A 22,764-nucleotide genomic window follows, 5' to 3' on the forward strand; every position below is an offset into this window, starting at 1 on the left:
TAAAAAGCATGTCGCTTAATGTAGGCTAGCTAGCTACATCAATGCAGCTTTGCTCCATCCCATTCAGAGCAGCAGACCCACTGAGAGCCATTTTGTACAAAAACAAACAGGAAACATAGCTTTTGGCAACAGCATGTGCCAGGAGGAAGTCTGAACAAACATGTTATATTTATGACTTTGGGAATTCATCTAGGCCCCCAAATGGATACACTATCAAAATTATACCAGGAGATGAAGAATGAATTGAAAAGAGGTGGTGGATTCTCATGGGAGTCTACAAGGTAGTCAAGATTTGCTAAGGAAAAAAAATCTTTTATGGTAAGAAAGGCCAGCTCATCTAAAACCATCAAACATCTGGGCTACAACTGCTGACATTCTAACCCATGTACCTCTAAAGCAAGGAAGGTCAAAGAAAGAGCTCATTCATATCAACCCCACCTGAAAAGTACATCCAACTCAGCTAAAGATCTGCTGCTGTCACTGAGGCTATAATGCAATTCTCTGGACCAATAGTCACACAGAGAGAAAGAGAAAAGGAACTCCGAGCAAAGAATAAGAGAACAAATGTCACCTGGCTTTTTTGTGTGATGCAACTGCAGAGGGGAGGCCTAGACTGAGGGTCTCTCCTGCCCTCCTGAACACCTGAACACGTGCAGCACCTCCATCCCACTAGATGCACTCCACTGTCCAGAACACGTACCTCTGCCAGCTCCCGCTCACTGATACTTCCAGTGGCGCTCCCTTTCTTCCTCATGTACGGCTCTCCCATGGTGATACTGCCATCCCCTTTGGCATAGCTGTGCACAGTGAGAACTCCTGTTTGTCCTTGGGCTCGGCAGGACAGAGGCTCACTGGTTTCTGAATCAGAAGAAACAGAATCCCGTGAAGAACTGGAGCCCAGGCTAGACAACGATTTCTCTTTGGAACCTGAGAAGAGAAGGCGTCCTCCTAAAGAAGCAGGATTCACAGAAAGATCCAAGGCAGCTGCTTCTTGTTCCTCCTCATCGTCCTCATCCTCTTCCAGTTTAACATTTTTGAGCTCTTCAAATTTGACTTCAGTGGAGTCAGAATAATCTGAAACACACATAAACATGAGGTTGAACAAAATCCCTTCTGTGCATCTGAACTGAATGAGAGGCAGAATGGCAAACTCAAAGCACATGGGCTAGGCATGACACCTGGCTTTGAACCCCAGCTCTAACACTTTTGCTTAGCTTCTCTGTGCCTCCAGTTCCTTCTTCTGTTAGTTTGAGGAGAGAATATCCTCACTTATTGACTGTCATTATTACTGTGTCTAAGATGGGAAGTCAGCCTGGCACACAGCAGACGCTCAGTAAGTGACAATTGCTAATTCCTTGGATAGTCTCCTACAGGAAATGAAAGCCTGAGCTCAGCAGAAACCTGGCTACCTGAAACTACAAAATCTGCTAAACAGAAGCTAGCCTGGCCACAGGGGTCTGAAACCACAGTGCTGCCGAGTGTCAACAAACCAAGGTATTGTTATCACAGAATCCTTTGAGCCTGACCTGAGACTGACACAAGCCTCCTCCTAAGAAACCTACCCTCAATTCAACCATCTAAATGCCCTTAAAAACATCTTTGGCTACAGCATTCCCTTCTTCATACACAAATGGATGCTCACTTTTCCAAATGTGCAAACTCTAAATGGTAGGCAGTCCCTATATCATCTCATTCCTATTTTTCCAGCTTCATCTGTGGGTAATTGAACTCTTCCCCTCTAACAAACTACAGTAATTCACTTTCAGTTCCCCGAACAGATCATGCTCTTTTGCATTTTCATGCCTTTGCCCCTGCTGCTCTTCCCTCCTCCTCTCCAGGATGCCCTATTCCCAACCCCACCCCACCAATTCTCTCGGCCTGGAAAATTTGTATTTATCCTGGAAGAGCTGGTTCATCAGGGCCACCTTCAACAAAACTTTTCAGTGTTTCCCTGACTCTTCCCCAGGCAGAAGGAAGGGGCCTTTTCCTTAAGTTCCTACTCCAACCTGTATATATCTCTTAACTAAAGCATTTCTCTAATGTTTATACCACAATCATTCTTATATGCTAACAGACCTGTCACTTCCTCTTTAATATCTGAGGCCCTACATTCAATATTGAATCTAACTCAGAAAAGAAAGATATTAGTGTAAGTTATAGAAAAAAATTATCGTAATCAACAAACCTGGGAAGGTAAGACCATCCTCAACTTGCCGCACAGAGCTATGGGTGGGCCTCACGGGAGCGAGGGCAGCCTGGCACTCTGCCATCTCATACTGTCCGGAACTCAGCTCCTCCTTGGGGAAGAGCTCACTCTGACTCACCTCCTGTGGTATTTCAAGACAAACTCGGTGCCTCTTTGTCCCTATACGGTGCTTGGCTAAGCTGCAAGGAGGAGGGTAAAGCTTTTAAAAGCCCACAAATACATCCACTTACACAAACACATCCATACACATTTCCAAATCGATGTCCAAAATCTGTCTTCTCTGGTTCAAACCTCAGCTCTGCCTCTTATTTGTCACCTGAGACACAGGGCTATACCTCTCTGAAACTGTCCCATCATCTGGAAAACATGGTTATCTACATGGGAGGCTACAAGGTAGTCAAGATTTGCTAAGGAAAAAAAACATTTTATGTTTTTTTTCCCAGACTGGCTGTGAGGATGAAGAATGAATATACAGAGTACCTGTAAGAGCACCTGGCATACAGTAGCTAGCCAATAAATAAATGTTTGTTCCTCCTTTCTTCCCCACAAGGGCCAGGATAAGCTCCCCTAAGGGAACAGGATCCTCTGGCTCAGATACTAATGATGCCAGTGGACTTAAACCACACCATTCCCCTGTCCTTGTGAGTCTCACTCCTGCTACCACACACTCTTAAAAAAAAACAAACTCAGATGTGGCAGTAAGTAAGTGTGAATTTCCTGGTTCAGGGAGTCCTACGCCTTTGCATGAGTATGACCGCTCACCCCAACAGGCGACAACTAAGAATATGGAGGAAGATCCCCATAGATTCTATTGTTCCTGGGGAACAACCTCAAGGAAGCACTTCAATGCTCTGGGCCCTGATTCTTAGCAAGAAGAAAACTCCATTAGTTCAAACACCCCACTTATCAACAGTCTCTGCAGGTTTGGGAGCTGCCCAGACAGCCCTCCCTCAAACAGCAGGGGCCAGAAGGTGGCTGGATTACCTTCTCTTCAAGTCTCCATCCTCGACCCCTTCCATGTCTTCCTCTGGGCACTCCTCCTCATTCCCTGTTCTTGGGGGCAGTTCAATATCCTTAAGAAACTCAGCTGCTTCTGGTGTGGGCAAAGTGTGGTCAATTACTGTGCTGTCCTTCCCAGCTTTCCAAAGTTTGTACCTTTCTGGCTGGAACTTCCTCACAAACACGTCCATGGAGATCTTCACCATATCCTTTCTGCATGAGCACTGTCACAGAAGAGCGACAGGTAAGCACACCTTAACTGCCTCCCTCTCACCCCTGCCCACCCTACCAACTCCCTCCAAATGGGAAAAAATACAAATGTGCTCACAGGCAGCACCTTCAAACATGGAGGGAAGCAAGGGAGAAAAGGTGGGGCATGCAGAGCACCAGAGAAAGACCATCTGGGCATTAACTAGGGAGTGTGGAAACATAAAAGAAAGTGCTGCACTTTTGGATCCTGGGATGGTCAATGTTCACTTTCCCTCTAGTTATCTATCCAAGCCAAGACCAACAAGTTAAGTCTATTCCTGGTCAATGGTTCAGCCCTGCTGCCCACCTAGAATAAAAGTAAATCCCAAGAATTCCTAACAGAACACTGAGTGCCTTAAATATCAACGTGTATGGGTGTGGTTTAACTGCTTAATAACCTAAGCATAGAAACACCACTTTATAATTTCAACATCTGAAAAAAATTCTTTAAATTCTTTAGGAACACAAAACGTTGACACTGTTACATATTCTAAGCCACTCTGTTTCTGAATTAGAACAATTCAAAGAAGTATTCTAATTATCAATTAGTATACCTAAGAAGAATTTGCTCAAACAGACATTTTTAGTCATGAAGATAAAAAAAGAAAAGACGAGGATTTACCAGCACAGCTTGTTTTCCATACTCAATCCACCGCCGGGTAGCAAAATTGGTAGATTCCGCACAGTTGAAGCCGTGGTTAAAGCCAGCATGGTAACCATAAGGGAAAGTAATCATAAATTCTCCAGCTTCTTGAGTTACCTGTAAGAAAGGAGACTTGAAACAGCTGCATCAAATAGCAGAAAGACTACAGAACTGGAAATCTGAGCCCCAGTTCTACTACAACTTAGTTGAGGAAGCAAAAATAAGTCATAAAGCCAGTGGGGCCTTGATATCTTCTTTGTAAAGTACAAACCTCTAAAATGTCATTTGCCATAACTACAGTTAACCATTCCTCCAAATTAACAATGTTGAAGGGAATCCGACTCTCCTCTGTGCATTGAAAAGCATCCCCACCTTTAACATCCTTGGAGAAGTGTTGCTATATAGTTTAGTTTCAGCACACACCTGTATAAAGCAATGAACTAGGTATAAAGCTTCTATGCAAAATTTAGACCACAAAGAATGGTTCCCATGTAAGTCTAAGGACTTATGTATGCAAAATCAGCTCACCTTGTCAAAAGGAATTCCATATTTCTTCAGCATTAAAGGGGAAATCAAGGTCATCTTATGCCGAAGAAAAGCCTCACAGCTTTGAGCACTTCCTGGGAAAAAGCCTGTTTACATGAAAACAGGTACAGATTACAATAAAGCTCCATGCCAATTCTGTAAGCTTGGAGTCACTTCACACCTGCATTTTCATCTGAATAAGGAGGATGGCCCACCAATATGATCTCTAAGGTTCTTTCTGGCTTCAGGACAATTCTAAGATTCTGAGACTCTGGGTTCTCTCCCGCATAGCATGTTAAATGGGTAGTCAAATTCTGTTAAAGTACGAGATTACACAAGCTGCCTTCTGTCCTTATAAGAGCTTTAAACTATTCAAGACCTTTCTTCATTCACCTCTATCTTCAATCTTTTGTCATCTAGAGCACAGACCTCTCGAGAATCTCTCTAAAAAGGCTATGCAGAGGTACAAATCTATCAAAGTCCTTTTGAAAGAAACAAAGAACAAAAGAATTCAAGTTAGACTTTACATTTGTGTTTTGGGCAGAACTCATATCCAATCTGACTAGCATACTATCCACGGTCAAATAAATCTGTGCTTGATAAAAAAAAGAGCCCAAGACAAATTTATCCCAAGACAAAGCTTGGAAAAGGCTCTGGTTCTGCTAGAGTAACCAATCTGGCAGTCTAGTTCACCCTCCACCTGTAGGAAGGAACATAAGAACATCACCACAGAGAATGGACATTTTAGAGCAATTAGCACAGCTCACAGGTAGGACCAACTCATCATATGGAGGAGAAACAATACCTTTGGCGAGACGCTCTAGCCGTTTTCCATGCTCTGGAGGAACAGAGTACCTGCAATTACAAAAGATCATTAGATGTTGAGAAGACAGGCACGAAGCTAAAGGGCTTGTTCCCATTCTCAAAACAGCTTGAAATACAAGATTTTTTAAAACTTTCCAACCAGAAAAACTAGAAGAGAATCTGGAGAAATGTTTGGGCCAAGGAGTAGGGAGCCCACACGGAAGGGTAAATGAATTTATTTCTTTTATATTCATTCAACAAGACATGTTGAATATTTACCATGAGCCAGGATTTATGGTACACAATGAATGTTTCTTTCCTTTATAATGTTGTTCGTTCAATACAATTTGAGAAGCAGTACATAATCTCAGTAATTTTTAAAGTCAGAGCCTGAAAGTCCCAACTTGAGTAGAATACAGAGAGAATGGAGAACAAGGGAAACATGGACTAGACTGGGCAGGCCACAGTGGCTCAGCAGGCAGAGTTCTTGCCTGCCATGCCAGAGACCTGGATTTGATTCCCAGTGCCTGCGCATGTGAAAAAAAAAAGTCTAGATACTTAGAGACCTGACCCCGTATCTGCTGATGAATCCATTTTCCCTTCTCCTCCCTTCAGCTATACTGATTACTCAATAATTAATTACTCTTCTACCCAGTAGGGTGTCTAGACACTACTGAAATTGCTCTTCATTAAAAATATTTTTTAAAAAAACTCTTTACACGGACAGGCCACGATGGCTCAGCAGGCAGAGTTTTCGTCTGCCATGCCAGAGACCCGAGTTCAATTTCTGGTGCCTGCCCATGTAAAAAAAAAAAGAAAGAAAGAAAAACTCTTTACAACAGCTGTAACACTATTAAACTTAAAACTTTGAAATTTGCAGTAACTATATTTTGATCTTTATAATCTATTCTAAACATCATTCCACAACAAAAACTTCCCATCCTAAATAGCTTCATTATGAAACAAAACAGAGAAGAAAGTTGAGGAAAATGCTTGCATCCTAATAGATTTTGGGATATATCAGGCAGCCTCTGAAGCACCCATTTTAGATGATGTAGAGTGTATGCAATAAATGGAAATCTTCTCGATATGAGAATCGAAATCCCATTTCAGGGAATTTTAGAATAAACAACAGTGAAGTAACAAATGCTACATTCTAGAAGTGAAGCCATCTAAGGAAGGAAATGGGACAGTAGTAGGGGAGTCCAAAGGGATCCCCCCCAACGATCAGAAACTAGAAAGCATTTGAAGAAAGGAAAATCCTTGGGAAAGGATGTGGTTGAAGATTCTGGAAAAGGAAAACAAAGATAGATTACAACTTCTAAGACTCCCCTTAACCTGGCCCATGGTGTCCCCTCTGGCCTCTTCATTTCACACCCTTATACATAGCACCCAATCCACACAAGACCTCCAGTTCCCCAAACATATTGTGCTCTCTCCCACCTTAGGATCTTTGCACATGCTGTTCCACCTACCTGGGCACACTTCCCTCAGATTCCGCTCTCCTAAACCCACCACCATTCCACTCAGTTAACCTCTCATTTTTAAGGTCTCAGCTTAGTTGTCATCTTCTCCAAGGAAGCCTTCTCCAATACCCACTCCTTCACGTACGTACCCTTCCTACACAGACCTCTGGCACCCGCTACTTCCCCATCAGAGTTTTGCTCACAACACACTAAAATTTCCTCACACTTTTTATGGTCTATCTCCTGGCCAGGCTCCCATCTGTGCAAAGGCAGGGATCTCGTTTGCCTTATTCACTGTTTCTTTTGTGTGGCACCTTCACTAAAATGCTGAGACTTGAGAGATGGAGCAGAGCAGGGAGAGAAGAGAGAACAACACTTGTCTTCCCAGCTAGACTTGTAACATCCTGGAGAGCAAGAAGCATATGCTGAGTAGCTTTGCATTCCCTCTTGTGTTAAGTACACACTGCTGCTCACCAAATATTTTTTCCATGAGGAAAAGAAAGCTTTCTATCATCTGAAGGAGTGACTCCAGTCTTGGAAGTCTGCCTCTAAGAAATGCCTCAGGCCTGTTCAGAAAAAGAAATTAGAAAGCAGTGGGATAGCTTTGGACAGCCCCTACGGCTCTCAGTATCTCAGACAACTTATGCTTTCATACAATGGTATTAAGTCCCTGCTCTCTCTAAAGCCTTGCTACTTAACAGATGGTCTGAGCGCAATGCTTTGGCAGCATCTCCTCCCCTGAAAGCTTGTTTAAAATGTAGAATGCCAGCCCCACCCCAACCATAATGAGTCAGCATCTGCATTTTAACAAGATCCTGAGGTGATTCCTACACACTTTAAAGTTGAGAAGCCCTGCTCTATCATCAGAAACCCCAGTGCCAACTGCAAGCTGACTTTACCAGGACTTTGGTTCGCCAAAGTGCAGGTAATTGATGCTGTATAGATCCATGTCTTCGGTATGCCAAGCAAAGGACGTCTTCCACATGCCAAAGTATAGGTATGGAGTGTTGACACCCTCAATGGTGATCCCACTCTCCTTTTCCACCAAATCCAGGATAGTTTTCAGACGGCCAATATTCCACTCATCAACATGCTGAAAGGGAAATGACAGTCCAGGGCAATTTACATTTAAACTGAATCTCTGACCTACAAATCACAGAATAGATCTATAATAAAGACGTAGAATAATGTCAAAACAGCACAGCATCCCCCACTCACTTTTCACAGCCACCACTGGAACTTGAGGCCATTTACCTCCAAAGAGCAAATATCATTTTGTGAATAATATTAAGAGTATGAAAGATAAGGACATGACAGCACCTGTTCTAAACCCCAGGAGGAAGAATCTGCACTGAAACTAAAGAAACTTAGGTAAAATAAGAAGGAACACTAGGACCATTAACAAATAAATGCGAAACATGGGAATTCACTATGTCAGTTTTGTTGCTTTTGGATTTCTACTGGTCAGTATCTTCAGTAAAGTCTACAATGTCACCCAAATTCTTTTCCTGGGTTGCAATGGTCAGCTAGGAGCCCACCTCCTACCAAGTATGTTCTGTATTATTTTGCCCTGCTTTTGTTCATCTCGACCCCAGCTTCTTATTGTATCTTTTCAGCATCCTTCCCTAAAACCTTGACTCCACACCCCCCAGAAAAACCATCATTAACGAACTTAGAATTTACTTTTTAAACTCCTTAAATTATTTACAAAAATCAATCTAAGCATTAATCCATACAACACCTTATCATCCCAAAACAGTCCCAAATATTCCCTTCTTCTGCCATATCTAAGACAGTTCTTTATGCCAAAAAAACGCTACATCCCAAGCAATGAAATTTTTTAAAATAACTTTTGCTAGAGAATCTTGTTTGAGATCAAGTAAACCTAAATACATTTTCTCATTAAACACATGTCCCTTTCATTATATTAGTCAGTGATCTTTTCTCTGCAGAAACCACACTGCCTCTCCCAAACATTTCATTTTCCATGATGCCACCCTTTCAAGAACTCATCAGCTACCACCTACAGATTATGCAAACAGCCCTTGAAAAGAACACCACCTCATCTAATTCACATGTACAGTGGGAGAAATAAAATTTAGTCACATGCAAGAATACCCACAATTAAGTGAGCACAGGGTAAAGCTGGTGGTAGATCAGTGATTTGTCAACCAACCCTCCAGCAGATAGCTTTCAGGTGCCCAATATGTTGTTGGTGTGATAAAAATGGAATTATATTACAAAACTAAAAAATGCTGCAGTAGCTTCCAGTGAGTCTCACCTTTTCATAGAGAGTGCCATTCACATCTGCACCATAAATTGGGGGATTGAATGTGAGATTTTTCCAATATTTCCGCTCGAGCTCTTCAAATTCATTATAGCGTGGGGTACAGTACCTTTAAAAACAATCAAAAAAGTTATTAACCACTTACAAGGAACCTCATTAAACAACACAAATAGTATAAAACACAATCCTCTGTTCCAGGTACAGCAAGATAATTCAAATAAACAAGACATAATCTTGACTTTCAAGGCTCCAATACATAACAACTCCCTCAATATCCCTTCCATGGGCTCCAGGCCTGCAAAAGCCCAAGGAAGATCATATAAATCCATCTTCCTTAAGAAGCAAATTCTCAACTCTGTGAAGAGATCCTACTTAAACTGCTAGATTCAGAAGTGGACTGGCCACTAAGGAGAAAGTGAGTTTACAAACTTGTAATATATCCACAATCAAAATCAGGAAGTATATGGAGAGCTGAGGACTTCTAACAGCATTCACTGTCCTAAATTAACATAAAGGGAGCAACTCCAGGTGGATTCATTTGTATGTTTCACTGTTACAGTCCCAGTATCTATCTATGCAGTGGTTATCACTTAAAAAATAATCAAGGCGGTGCAAACGGTTCAATTCCGGGTGTCTGCCCATGCAAAAAAAAAAAAAGAAAGAAAGAAAAAGAAAAAATAATCAGGTGCAAGTGTTCAAAAGCGTGATCATGGTGATGAATACACAACTACGTGATAATATCGTGAGCCATTAATTGTATACCCTGTATGGAATGTTTGTATGTTAAGAATGTTTGCATGTTTATATGTTGTTTTACTAATAAAAATATTTATAAAATAATAATAATCAGGCCTAAAAACAAAATCTTGCCTAGCAAATGTTCTATTTAGGGTATGCATGTGCGGGGGTGTGTGTGTGTGTGTACATAATATGTATATATCCTACCTCAAGTGATCTGTTTTATACATTTAGATTTTTACCTACTTGGTTTCCTTAAAGCTGGCTGAACACACAGATAGAAAGCAAGAATAAGAGTGTTACATTTCAGGGTGAAGACAACAGACACAGGACTGGTTAATTTAAAGGAAAAGTGGTATCCTGAAAGTAGGAAAAGCATAGCACAAGTTGACAAAGGGAGAAGAAAAATAAAGAAGGCAAAGAAAGGCCCCTGGTGGAATCCCATGTGAGAAAAAGAACAGCCCCAAAGCTTAGCTAGAATGGTACATAAAAGACAACATGGCTTTTCATCTGCAGTGCATGTGACAGTTCTCCAACATGCTTTTACATAAATTCTCTCACTGATATAAATACAGCAATACAGGTTATTTTAAGAGCTCAGTTACAAGAAAACTGCCAGATCTCAGTAAGAATTGAGGTAAGTCAAATGGAAAGAAGGCAAATAACAGAAAAAGAAAAAGTGAGACCTGATGTGAGAGAGATGATAAAACATAGAAGTGACATCCCCAGAAGTGTGAAGACTGGCAAGGTAAGGATTTAGCTCTGGGGTTGTTCACCATGAAGACACATTTGTCTAAGTGGCTGAATTCAAGACATACATAGAATAGAAAGTCTCAGGAAAAGAAGCAGGGGAGAAGGGAGGAATCTGTGGAAATAAAAAATTAAGGACTAATAAGGAAAGGAAGAAGATTCGGTAAAGAGAGTTAAGAAAGAACTGTCAATAGAATGACAGAAACACAGAAATAAATCTCTATGAACGCGAGGTAAAATGAGAGCCAAATATTAAAAACAGTAGGGGTAAACAACTGACCTAGAAAAACAAAGAAATTTCCAAGAGATAAGAACATATAGACAAAGAATAAGGTGATAGGAAACAGCAACCAGTTTGGTAGTTAAATCACATCTTGCTAAATCAAAACAATGGAATAGCATCTACATGAATATTGAGGAGTCTGAGCAATGTTAAAGAAAGATCCAGACAGAAGAGGTAAACTGCTAAGATGATTTTTTGATAAAACAGATCACCAAAACATCTCGCAAAAGCTCCTTTTGCACCATCTCCAACTTTCTCCTTCGCTACTGAAACAAACACTCAATTTACCAGAGTCAGAAAATTATTCTACTTTTGATGGAAAAACAATGGGATAACTTTGTGTGGAAAAACAATGGGATAATTTTATGTAAGAAGACAGACAAGCCTAGACCATGAAAGAGTATCGCAGGGAGGAACGCTCCTATAAGAGAACAGAAAGGGAGACAGAGGCTAGACCTGAGGAAACAGGTCATCTTCAGAAGGATGGTCACAACTGTGAGGACAAGATATTGGGTCCTAGACAGGGAAAGGGAGAGAGGGATGGTCACTCACTTATCACTATTAGCTATCTTGCGGAACTCTCGAACAGTCATGGCTTTCTTCTGTATGTTGTACTGAGTAAAGAGACCAGACTGCCCAGTTACCAGCTGTTGGATGGGGGCAGGAATGACCAGATCATCAATATCATCATAAGAAACTCGTGGCTTCCACTCCTTCGGAGGAACAACCTGCAGGGAAGAGAAGAAACATCAGAGACAGATCAGAAACCAGGCAAGCTGGTCAGTGTCCAAGAAGTTTGCAGACAACTACCCCAACCCAACAGTCAAGTTTACTAGAAAGGTATTTCTTCTTAAACATGCTCACTCAAACACAACATAACACGATCACGCTGACCCTATTCTAGTTCTGTCACTAACTAGTTGCTCAGGGGCAATGTCTTCAGGCAAGTAATACTGGCTCTCAGCCTCAGTATCATATTTGGGCACCAAGATAGGAGGGTGAAGAGTTGACTGCCTCTAGTCTAACAGTCCAGGACTTCCTTTTAAAAACAACACAATTTTCCTTGATTTAGTAAACTGCATATGCTTACAAGGTTGACAGAACTTCCTTCTTTCACACACCAAATTATAGTCTATTTATAAAGAAGCTTAATGTTCTCAAAATCCTAATCTTGAAGAGTTCAATAAATTAAGGTCCATACAGTCTACAGAATACTATACAGTATTAAAAAAAAAAGTGGCTATAGTATGCTACACTTCATGTAAAAGGGGAAAAATAACACATCTACACACTAGTATTGCTTAAGAAAATACCAGAATGATACATAAGAAACTGTGGAGAAAGAGGTGTTAGTAAGATGTTGCAATATCTGTTTTCTTAACACATTTTGCCTTTTCACCATGTAATTAGTTATGTTACCTATTCCAATAATAATATAGTAAGTTAACAAAATAATTAACATGAGAAATGAATCAGATCCATAACTGATCTAGAAGGAGGAACATATGGTATAAAGGGAAAGGAAGAAAGGATGGAGGGAGGGAGGGATGGACAGAAGAAAGAGAGAGTAAGGAAGAGCAAAGGCACACAGGAAAACATACGGCACAATGCTATTCTGTTTAGAAAATAAAACATACAGTCTTATATGTGTGCACATTTGTGTGGGCAAAGCAAAAGGTGTGGGATGAGATACACCAATCAATTAACACTGATTACCTTAAAAGACAGCACACTGGAGAAGGTGATGAAAATTAACCTTTTCTTTGTCTATCATTGAATTATTTAACTTGTAATAACCAGCATTAATTTTTTTTTAATTTTCTTAATCTAATGAAGGAGAACCAAAAAAAATAAAAAGACCTATGAAAAAAAGGTATATTGAGAGTCCTGCTGCTTCTATTTGCTACTAACCTTACAGAAGCTATATCCATATATAAGAGTAAAGAAAGAGATGTCTCAAGCCTCAGCAAAGGCATCAGAATCCAAGGACTGGTCCTCAGCTTTGTAATCAATGTCCTTGCTTTCTTTTCTCAAACTGATAAAGTAATACATGTACATAGTAGGAAATTCAAACAGTATAAAACAGTATAGGGAAAAGCTTTCTCCTGGCTCAGACTGAATCTCGTCTGTGAATTTCTTCATTTCATCTTTGGAGATTCAAGAACTTGACTCTCCAGAATACAGCAGGGGTTGATTCAACTCAGGAGAAATAACTAACTCACAAAGAAAGACGCACAAACCAGAAACCAATCTAAAATTACAAAGATAGAATATTCATGTTGGGCAGGCCTGTGCACTAGCCCATCTTGAAGAAAGTACACATGGAAAGTTAAATTACTATCAGAAAGCTGGATGAGACTGAAATAAGAGAAAGAAAAGTTGGATGGCATAAGACATTGGACAGATAAAAAACACCAAAGCATCCATCTCCACCATAAGGACCAAAACACCAGAACAGCTGTCCTGGAGACACTAGCTCTTTACCTCCCCCCCTTTTTTTTAAGATTCCCAACATCTCTCTCCCTTTCTAAAAGTAGCCATTCTTCAGGTGTTGAAATTCAGTTCTTCCAGCATCACTTAGGAAAAATCTTACTGTTGCCCTCTGTTAAAAAAAAGTCATGTTGAACAATCTCACCCCTTACCTTGGCCAATCCAGCCCGATGAGCTCCTTGAGATTCGATATAGGCAATGTACCGACTGAAGTTCCGGAACTCCTCCATGGTTGGATAAAAAGTCATTATCCGAGCACTGGGGTTCAAGGTTTCAGATTCGGATGCCATTTTTCCCTCCTTGTTGAGGTCACTTTGGTCAGATTAGAAACTAAATAAATATATTAAAAACACAAAATGATACAAAATATAATAAAAATTAAATGCTGGAATGTCAGTGTTGAAAATAGTGAAAGATTACAAAAATTCTGAAGAAATACTAAGATATCACAACACTTGGAATATGACTCTAGAAGTTAGAGGAACCTAATGTCAAAATCCAAATACAATAGTAAAATCACAAATTTGCAATAATGTAAAACCACTATATGGATACATGAAAGTAAGACAAATAAAATACAGGAGAAAAGGAAAAAAAGAACCTGCTGTATCAACATCGTTAGGTATTCAAGTGTCATTTAAATGGAGACACTGTTTCAGATACAAAAGGGGAAACTTTGGTTGTTGGACCACCCTACTACAGCTGATCTGTTCATATTTTATCCTTTTATCTTTTCAAGACACACCCTAATCACACTCTAGTAATGCCTTCTCAGAGAATTAAATATAATGTACTTCAACCAGATTAACAAAGCCACCTAAGGGTCACTTCTAAAGCGGCTTTCAAACAGGATTTTAGATTCCTTAAAAAGTTACACGGTTACAAGAAAGAAGAAAAAAAGTTACATGGCTACAAAGTTTAAGGGTTAAAAACTACTTTAATATCAGTAGCATGAACTATATAATATGTATACCATTTTTATATTCAAATGCACACTCCCCCTTCTCCTCCATCCTCTATAACCTGCTTTTTATCTAGGTAAATTTGGTATTTCTAGTCATCCCTTAAAAGCGATACCATGTAATATTTGCAAGCTATGATTTTTAAAACTGTAAAGTGAATATGTTCTCACATCTAAACCACATGCAGCTTCAGCATATTTAATAAAGCCAAGCCAGAGACTAGTTTAATTGCACTGTACCCAGAACTCAAAGGACAAAACGAGGTAATAAACTGGCGACACAGGGCAAACTTCATAACTGACTGTAGAAGGTAAAAGAAATACGTGATTATGTTTTTAGAAGAAGCCTAAAAACGTAAGGCTAAATGGGTTTGCTATCCATCACCTAGTAACAGAATAAACGTTTTCAAATGAGAAAGGACAAAGCTTAGCAGCTAAAAGGAGCCAGTTTATGGAAGAAAAACTGTATGCCCTTTCCTCTACTGAACCGCCTCACCAAAGGTACGGGAGTTCTTCTTGCCTAATCTGGGCCTCAAAGCCATGACAGCCCAGTTCCAAGAGACCCACTGAGAGCTGGACAGTACTCAGAGGGAAGGAAACTGTTCCCAACCTACCACCAAAAATAACAACCTTGTGTTCCTGGCCAGGTGACCAAACTTTGCATGGCAGGTATGCTGTTATGCCCGTTTTACATACCAGGAAATTTGCCCACATTGGTGAAAGCACTCCTAGTATTATTCTATTACTCTATGAGACCAACATCATTATCTCCACCTACATTAAGTCTTTTGCAAGGGCAGATCCAAGTGTGGAAAATAAAGCTTGTTCACTGTTGTGGATCCCCTTTAAACAAACAAACAAAAAATAATTCACAAATATCTCACTTTTGAAAATTTTACAAAAACATATGGTGCGGACACCCTATTAGGGCCCCTCCCCGGGCCTTGGAAGGGGCCCATTTTCATCCATCTCTGGCCCTATTCATCTTCGTATGCCTAGAATCTAGAACAATGCATGGCAGAGCCGACACTGATAACTGTTGAATACTGATTTCTCACCGTCACCTCTTGCTCATGCCCTTTCTTCAACCTTCGGATTCCCTTTCCCCAGTCTATTTCATGCGGTAAACTTCCATTCCCTGACACCTTCACTCCCCGTATTAGGCAACAAAGCCTAATGGTTCAAGAACACAGACTTCGGAGTCAAAACAACTCCGAATACATATCCGGTCCCTGCACTCACAGCTGTGTGACCTTGGCTGTGAGAGTTATCTGAGCCCGTTTCTTCACCTGCAAAAAGGGGATCCCAATCCCTTGCGTTGTACGGTTGCCGTGATTAAGTCAGATGATGCAAGCGAAACGCTAAGCACTAGGCCCGCTACTCAACCACTCAGCAAAGGAAACTGTTGCTAACAACAGCCTCGAGCTACCGCCCCCTCCCCTCGGGGTCGCGTCCGCGGCCCTCGCTCCACAGGTAGCAGCCCCCGCGCTCAAGGTCCCCGAGCCTCACCGGGTAGAAGTCCAGCCCCGCCCGGCCCCGCCGCCTAGGCGACTGCGGCCCGGCCGCAGGAAGAAGAAAATAAGGCCTTGTAAACCCGCCCCCTCCCTTCCCGACATCCATTGGCCATAGAAGATTGGAAAACGCCAATCTCAGGATTCATTTTAAAAGCTCCTTTTCCCATTGGCCGAGAACCATGCCTATCACTCACCCCTCCCCCACCGGGACTCACGGTCACAACTACGGCGGCAACATACCTAAACGATTCCGAAATTCTATGGTTATCACCTAAAGCCCACCGCCCCAGCAGGGCTTAGGCTAGACTTCTGCTCTCGCCACTAGCCGATCGTACTGATTTCTCAGCCGGCGAAGGACGAGGCTCCGCCTCCTCGAAAGTCCGCCTCTGCGCAGCCGCGTAGCGCACCACGGAGTCAACCAATCCGAGGATCGCTATAAGCCCTCAACCAGCCAATGCAGAAGCGCTGCAGGCGCCTCAGAGTCCGGGATAACAATCTGCTTAACCTATGAGCGCCGGCTCGGGCTGTTGCCAGGAGGAAACTCTGTACCACTTGGGACCGCGGCCACTGAGCATCTCGTCTGGATCTTGGAGCTGGCCAATCGTAGGCGGGCTTCTGGCCATCCGTAACTAATCAGGATTGAAAGAACCGGGTACCTAGAAATGGAACGGTCGGGCAGGTGGGTAAGGGTGATGAGGTTGTGGCAGGGTGTTAACGAAAGGGTGGGGTCGTTTTCTGAGGGTTGCCGTTAGGGGCAGCTTTCGAGGACGAGGAGTTCCTCATATGGTGACCAACTTCTCCCAGTTTACCTGGGACGGTCTTAGGTCGGAAACTTAACGTCGCGTGTCCTAGGAACCCCCTCAATCCTCAGGTCACCCAGGTTCCTGAGGACAGTTAAGAGCAGTGCCTGGGGGAGAGAGCCCTGAGGGTCGTTAGGACGGGTCCTGAGGGAAGGGTAAGTGTCCTGAGGGTCATTAGGCGTATTTCCTCAGTGACCGGGGATTGGGGGTCATTAGGAGCAGCTCTTGGGAAGGTCTAGGGAGTCATTAGAGGCACTTCGAGAGGGCAAGGGGGTTCCTAGAAGTCATTAGGGGCGGTTCCTGTGCGGTAGTGAGTCCCTTTAGGAGCTCACTGATTGTCCGGGGGAGGTGGGGAGGAGGCGGATAGGACCTCCTTATAGATCAAATAGGAAAATAGAATACTTACAACCAAAGTCATTTTTAAAATGTTGACAGAATTACCGAGGTTGATAGAATTACCGAGATGAGTAATGGTTTAGTGCACTGGAAAGAGCTATAGGATCAAACCTGTCTTCAAAACCAGGGCATTCTTCTGAACCTGGGTTTTCCCATCAATAAAATGAAAAAGATAATACCTGCCTTGCAGGATTGTTGTGAAGATGAGAATTAAGGCATGTTGGAAAAAAAAAAAAAGACTGTGTTACATAGAATAGTATGGAATTAGACCAATCATGTTTGGGCCTAGGCACGTTGCTTCTTGAAAAAGAAAAAAGAAAATATACACCCTATACCTATTTCAAAAAAGACGGTAAACCTGGATATGCAACCAGTAGTCTTTCACAACAGTTAAAAGGTTTCTCTCCCTTGACCTAGTAAAATAATACCCTCGATAATTATACCGGGTGGCTGGCAAAATTGCTGGAAGTATGGAGAATCCAACTTGGAGGATACCCAACAAGGAAAACCATGCAAATCATGCAGCTGAGATAATCCACCACCTTCCTTGCTGTTGCCACCAAGCTCAAGATGTGGTGTCTTCCCTCAGGACTCCACTGTCCTGGACATGGATACAGTTGCTAACATTCCTGTTACTACTGACTGCTCCATGAACTGGTTCTTATTACATCTCTCACTGCTGCCAGAGAGGATCTTCCATGGTCCCTGTTACTTTGTATCACTGGCTCACAGCTGGTGTATGAATTTGATGGGCAGAGCCCTAGATCATCTTCTCTTGACATCCTTCCATTTCTCTAACTAGTTTATCTCAGTCTCCTTTTTAAGCTCATCTGTTCCTTTGCATCCATTAAATGTTGGTCTTTCTAAGCAAAACTAATGTACGGTGATAAAAAAAAGTTGTGATTACTTTAGGGTGGAGCAGGGAATCACTGTGAGGAGCACAGTGCTTCTGGGGTACTGATCATGTGCTATTTCTTGACCTGGATAGTGGTTACAGTGTTGTATTCACATTGTAAAAATTCATTGAGCTGTACACTTAAAAATGTAAAAAATTCTATGTACGTGTTCTACCTTAACTTAAAAGAAACAGAAAAAAATGGACAAAAGACTTGAGTAGATATTTCTCAGAAAAAGATGTACAAATGTCCAATAGCACATGAAAATATGCTCAACATCATTAGCTATTAAGAAAATGCAAATGAAAATCACAATACGAATCAATTTCATACCCACTAGAATGACTTTTATTTTTAAAAAATGGAAAATTACATGTGTTGGAGAGGATGTGGAGAAATAGGAACACTCATTCATTGTTGGTAGGAATGTAAAATGGTACAGTTGCTGTGGAAGACAGTTTGGCAGTTCCTCAGAAAGTTAAGTATAGAATTGCCATATGATCCAGCAATCCCACTTCAAGGTATATGTCCAGAAGAACTGAAAGCAGGGACTCGGACAGATGTTGGAACACAGGTGTTTATAGTGGCTTTATTCACAATTATCAAAAGATGAAATCAACCCAAGTTTCCATTAACCAATGAATGGATAAACAAAATGTATATGTCACATTTAGTCTAGAGTGGTAATTGTTATTTTTAGATTTTGAGAGGTTGTGCTATCTATGTATAACCTGGTATTTACTTGCAACTTTGGGAACCTGTGTGACACCTAAGACTCAGAGTATATATATCAGGCTTCAGTTAGGGATAAGAATGGAGCCAATCAGGTCAGGACTAAGGTAAATCAGAATACAGGGGTAAGGTGGACATTGTATTTTCTTTTTTCTTTTTTGTATGCTGTATATGGGGGTCACATTTCATTCCTTTTCCATGCGAGTACTCCCTTATTGCACCATTTGTTGAATTTTTTGTTTGGTTGGGTTTTTGTTGGTTTTGCTTGCTTGTTTGTTTGGGAAGTGCATGGGTCAGGAATCAAACCCAGGTCTCCCACATGGCAGGTGAGAATTCTACCACTGAACTGCCCTTGCATCCCAAGGAGGACATTATATTTTAGTACCTACCAAGCCAATGGGAACAAAGAAGAAACGCTTTTTGTCCAAAAACCTACATTTTTGGTAGCACATAATCTAAATCAACCAGTCTGAATAGATCATTTAAACAACCCAAACACATGGAGCCTAAAATGGGAATGAGGGCTTATAATTCTGTATAGCTTAATTTAATGCCTGGATGCATCCTAAAGTATGTTGAACAGATAATTATAAAGTGTTGGGGGCTAGCCACGATGGCTCAGCAGGCAGAGTTCTTACCTTACACACCAGAGACCCAGGTTGGATTCCTGATGCCTGCCCATGCAAAAAAAATAAAAGGGCGGGGTGGGGGAGGGAGATAAAGTATTGGTAAAGTCCCTTGAGGGAAGGGAGTTTTAAAAAAGTGAAACTATTAAGCTTTACCAGGAGAGAAAACCCTGATAACCTTCTCAAACCAAATCAATAGGCCAAGCCCTTGATCTTGAGGCTTGCTCATGTGAAGCTTATTATGTGGTAAAGACACCAAGCCTACCAACAGTTATGCCAAGAGTTCCAAAGGACCTTTTCTTGTTGCTCAGATGTGGTCCCTTTCTAAGCCCAATTCTGCAAATAAAATTATTACCCAACCTCCTAAGTGGGACATGACATCCAGGGGTGAAAGTCTCCCTGATAATGTGGGATCTGAATCCCAGGGATGAGCCTGGCCCTGGCACTGTGAAATTGACTGTGCCTTCCTGACCAAATAGGGGGAAAGAACTGTAGCAAATAAGTTATCAGTGGCTGAGAGAATTCAAATAGAGTCGAGAGGCTATTCTGGAGGCTACTTTTACACAAGCTTCAGATAGATACTGCTATTTATCATGGTTTGCCAAATGGCAACCAAAACTATTCCTGCCAATCCTAAAGAACGCCTAGGGCTCTGAGATTCTACAAAAGTTCAATGCACTATGATTACTTACCAGAAACCTACAACCTTCAGATGGGCATCTGTTTTAGTCTGCCAAAGCTGCCAGAATGCAACACACCAGAGATGGATTGGCTTTTAATAAAAGGGGGGTTATTTAGTTAAAAACATACAGTTCTTCAGAGGAAAGGTAGCTAACTTTCATCTGAGGTTTTTTTTTTTTTTTTTTTTTTTAAATATGGGAAGGCACAGGGCGAACTCTGCTGGCCTTCTCTCCAGACCTCTGAGTTCCAACAGCTTTCCCTGGGGTGATTCCTTTCTGCATCTCCAAAGGCCTGGGCTGGGCTGAGCTGAGCTGCAAGTGCTGAGATGAGATATGCTGAGCTGCTTGGACTACTGCTTTGAGCTCTCTCATTTAAGCATCCAGCCAATTAAATCAAACATCATTCATTGTAGCAGGTATGCCCTCTAGCCAACTGCAGATATAATGAGCGACAGATGAGCTTCACATGCTATTGGCTCATGTCCATAGCAACAGAACTAGGCACCTTCACCTGGCCAAGCTGACACCTGAACCTAACTACCACATGCCCACCCCTTGTCAACTTGGCAACTATACACATCACCTTAAACAATATTAAAGTGGCAAAAATTCTCTTCTGGCTGTGGACCTATGAATCTCAAAACAAGTTATCTTCTGCCAATATGCAAAGGACGGACAGTCATGGGATACATGTTTTCGTTTCCATAGGGAGAAACTGGAAGAAGCACAGGAGTCACAAGACCCAAACAGTTCTGAAAACCTGCAGAGCAAACTCCATTGGATTTCAAAGTCTGAAAGTCATTTAACCTCAGGGCTTTAGAAAGTGGCAGTCCCACACTTTCCAAGCCCATGCAGTTACTTTACTCTCTCCAAACACTGGGGTGGTTGCAAGCTTGGGGGACATTGGGAAGACCACTTTTGGCTCAGCTCCACCCCCTCCAAGCTTCACGGCAGCACCCAGGATCTCTGCCATCTTCACGGCATAAACTCAACCCCTCCAGAACACTGGGGTAGTAGCCAGGCTCTCCCCAATCCCCTGTTTATGCACTCGACCCTCTCCAATGCCTGGAGTGGCACAACTCTTCCTGAGCAATGATGCAAAGGGTTTGCCCTCTGCTCCTGGGGCAAACTCACCTCCTCCATGTATACAGGTGGGTCCACTCTCCTGGCCTGAGGTTTCTTGGCTTCAGAGCCAAGCTTCCATGGTTCTCACTCTGCAAACTCCAATTTGTCCCTCTTGTGTTCCCCTTTGTCCAGATTGGCAGTGGTTCCATTTACACCAACAGTCTCTTCAAGCACTTCAGGCCTTCTCCATCATCCTCTTCACAGTTCCTCCAAAATTTTCTTCCCCTTATCCATCCCAAAAACTGTTCCAACATGTCTAGTATTTGCAAACTGCAGCAGCATCCCACTTCTCCGGTACCAAATCTGTTTTAGTCTGCCAAAGCTGCCAGAGTGCAACACAGCAGAGATGAACTGGCTTTTAATAAAAGGGAATTTATTTCATTAAAAGTGTTTAGTTCTTCAAAGGAAAGGCAGCTAACTTTCATCTGAGGTTCTTTTTTACACGGGAAGGCACAATGCAATCTCTACTGGCCTTCTCTTCAGGCCTCTGGGTTCCAACAGCTTTCCCCAGGGTAATTATTTTCTGCATCTCCAAAGGTCTGGACTGAGCTGCGAGTGCTGAGATGAGGTATGCTGAGCTGCTTGGGCTATACCGTGTTGAGCGCTCTCATTTAAGCATTAGCCAATTAAATCAAACATCCTTCATTGCAGCAGGCACACCCCCTAGCTGACTGCAGATGTAATCAATGACAGATGAGCTTCACCTGCCATTGGCTCATGTCCATGGCAACAGAACAAGGCACCTTCACCTGGCCAAGTTGACACCTGACCCTAACTACCACAGCATCTAAGCAGATAAGTCCTGAAACCCAGAGGGGCCAGCTTCTCTAGAACATCAACTAATCCATCCCCCATCCCATATTATCAACACCCCTTTCCAACATGAAAAGTTAGAATGAGCATAGCCCAAATACCCCTAAAAATTGGGAGAAAGACAAAAAAAAAAAGAGGGAGTTTCAACAGAGAAGATAGGATTTAACAAATGAGTATGACTGCTGAAACATTATATCGATATTTCTTTTAGTTTCCAATGACTTGGAGCAACTAGAAAGAAACCTAAAATTGTGGAACTGTAACCCATACCTCACTCTGAAATCTGTTCTATAGCTAATTGTTGTGGTGTGCTGTGAAATTTATTGCTTTTTTTGTATATATGTTATATTTTACAATAATAAATTACAATAATAATTTGATGTATTCACACAATGGAATATTATTCATCCTTAAAAAGGATAGAGGGCGGGCCGCGGTGGCTCAGCGGGCAAAGTGCTTGCCTGCCATGCCGGAGGACCTCGGTTCGATTCCCGGCCCCAGCCCATGTAAAAAACAAACAAACAAACAAACTACAATAAAACAAGAAGATGTTTCCCTTTCTTCCTTCCTTCCTTCCTTCTCTCTGTCTTTCCTTCCCTTCCTCCCTCTTTAAAAAAAAAAAAAAAAAAAAAAGGATAGAGTTCTGATAATGTGACAACATGGATGATCCTTGAAGACACGAATAAATATTATATGACCTCACTGACATGAAATAATTAGAATAGGCAAATTCATAGAGTCAGGATCTAGAATATAGTTTACTAGGGGTTGGGCTGAGGGT

General features: G+C 41.8%; 1 protein-coding gene and 1 long non-coding RNA gene across 7 annotated transcripts in view; one reads left to right on the forward strand and one right to left on the reverse strand.

The window, feature by feature from the left end:
• KDM4A (lysine demethylase 4A) overlaps positions 1–16,314 on the reverse strand; it is a 42,671-nt gene extending 26,357 nt beyond the window's left edge. For 2 of the 6 annotated variants that reach the window (XM_077149966.1, XM_077149960.1), the window contains exons 1-11: positions 16,156–16,314; positions 13,593–13,770; positions 11,503–11,678; positions 9,174–9,288; positions 7,792–7,985; positions 5,428–5,477; positions 4,626–4,729; positions 4,077–4,214; positions 3,191–3,429; positions 2,186–2,385; positions 701–1,074 (exon numbers count right to left, since the gene is read on the reverse strand). In XM_077149966.1, coding sequence (XP_077006081.1) covers positions 701–1,074; positions 2,186–2,385; positions 3,191–3,429; positions 4,077–4,214; positions 4,626–4,729; positions 5,428–5,477; positions 7,792–7,985; positions 9,174–9,288; positions 11,503–11,678; positions 13,593–13,730 — 1,728 coding nt within the window. In that variant the 5' untranslated portion in view covers positions 13,731–13,770; positions 16,156–16,314. Of the gene's footprint in view, positions 1–700; positions 1,075–2,185; positions 2,386–3,190; positions 3,430–4,076; positions 4,215–4,625; positions 4,730–5,427; positions 5,478–7,791; positions 7,986–9,173; positions 9,289–11,502; positions 11,679–13,592; positions 13,771–15,179; positions 15,245–15,690; positions 15,821–15,910; positions 15,996–16,155 lie in introns of those variants that run through there. The other 4 variants (XM_077149965.1, XM_077149964.1, XM_077149961.1 and 1 more) reach the window with 4 other exon arrangements.
• Positions 15,927–18,168, forward strand: LOC143674363 (uncharacterized). Its single transcript, XR_013171007.1, has 2 exons — positions 15,927–16,594; positions 17,529–18,168. It is a non-coding gene; the product is annotated as an uncharacterized LOC143674363 (long non-coding RNA).
• The last annotated feature ends 4,596 nt before the right edge of the window (positions 18,169–22,764 follow it).

This window comes from Tamandua tetradactyla, chromosome 2, assembly GCF_023851605.1.
Source record: "Tamandua tetradactyla isolate mTamTet1 chromosome 2, mTamTet1.pri, whole genome shotgun sequence".
Classification (NCBI taxonomy): Eukaryota; Metazoa; Chordata; class Mammalia; order Pilosa; family Myrmecophagidae; genus Tamandua; species Tamandua tetradactyla.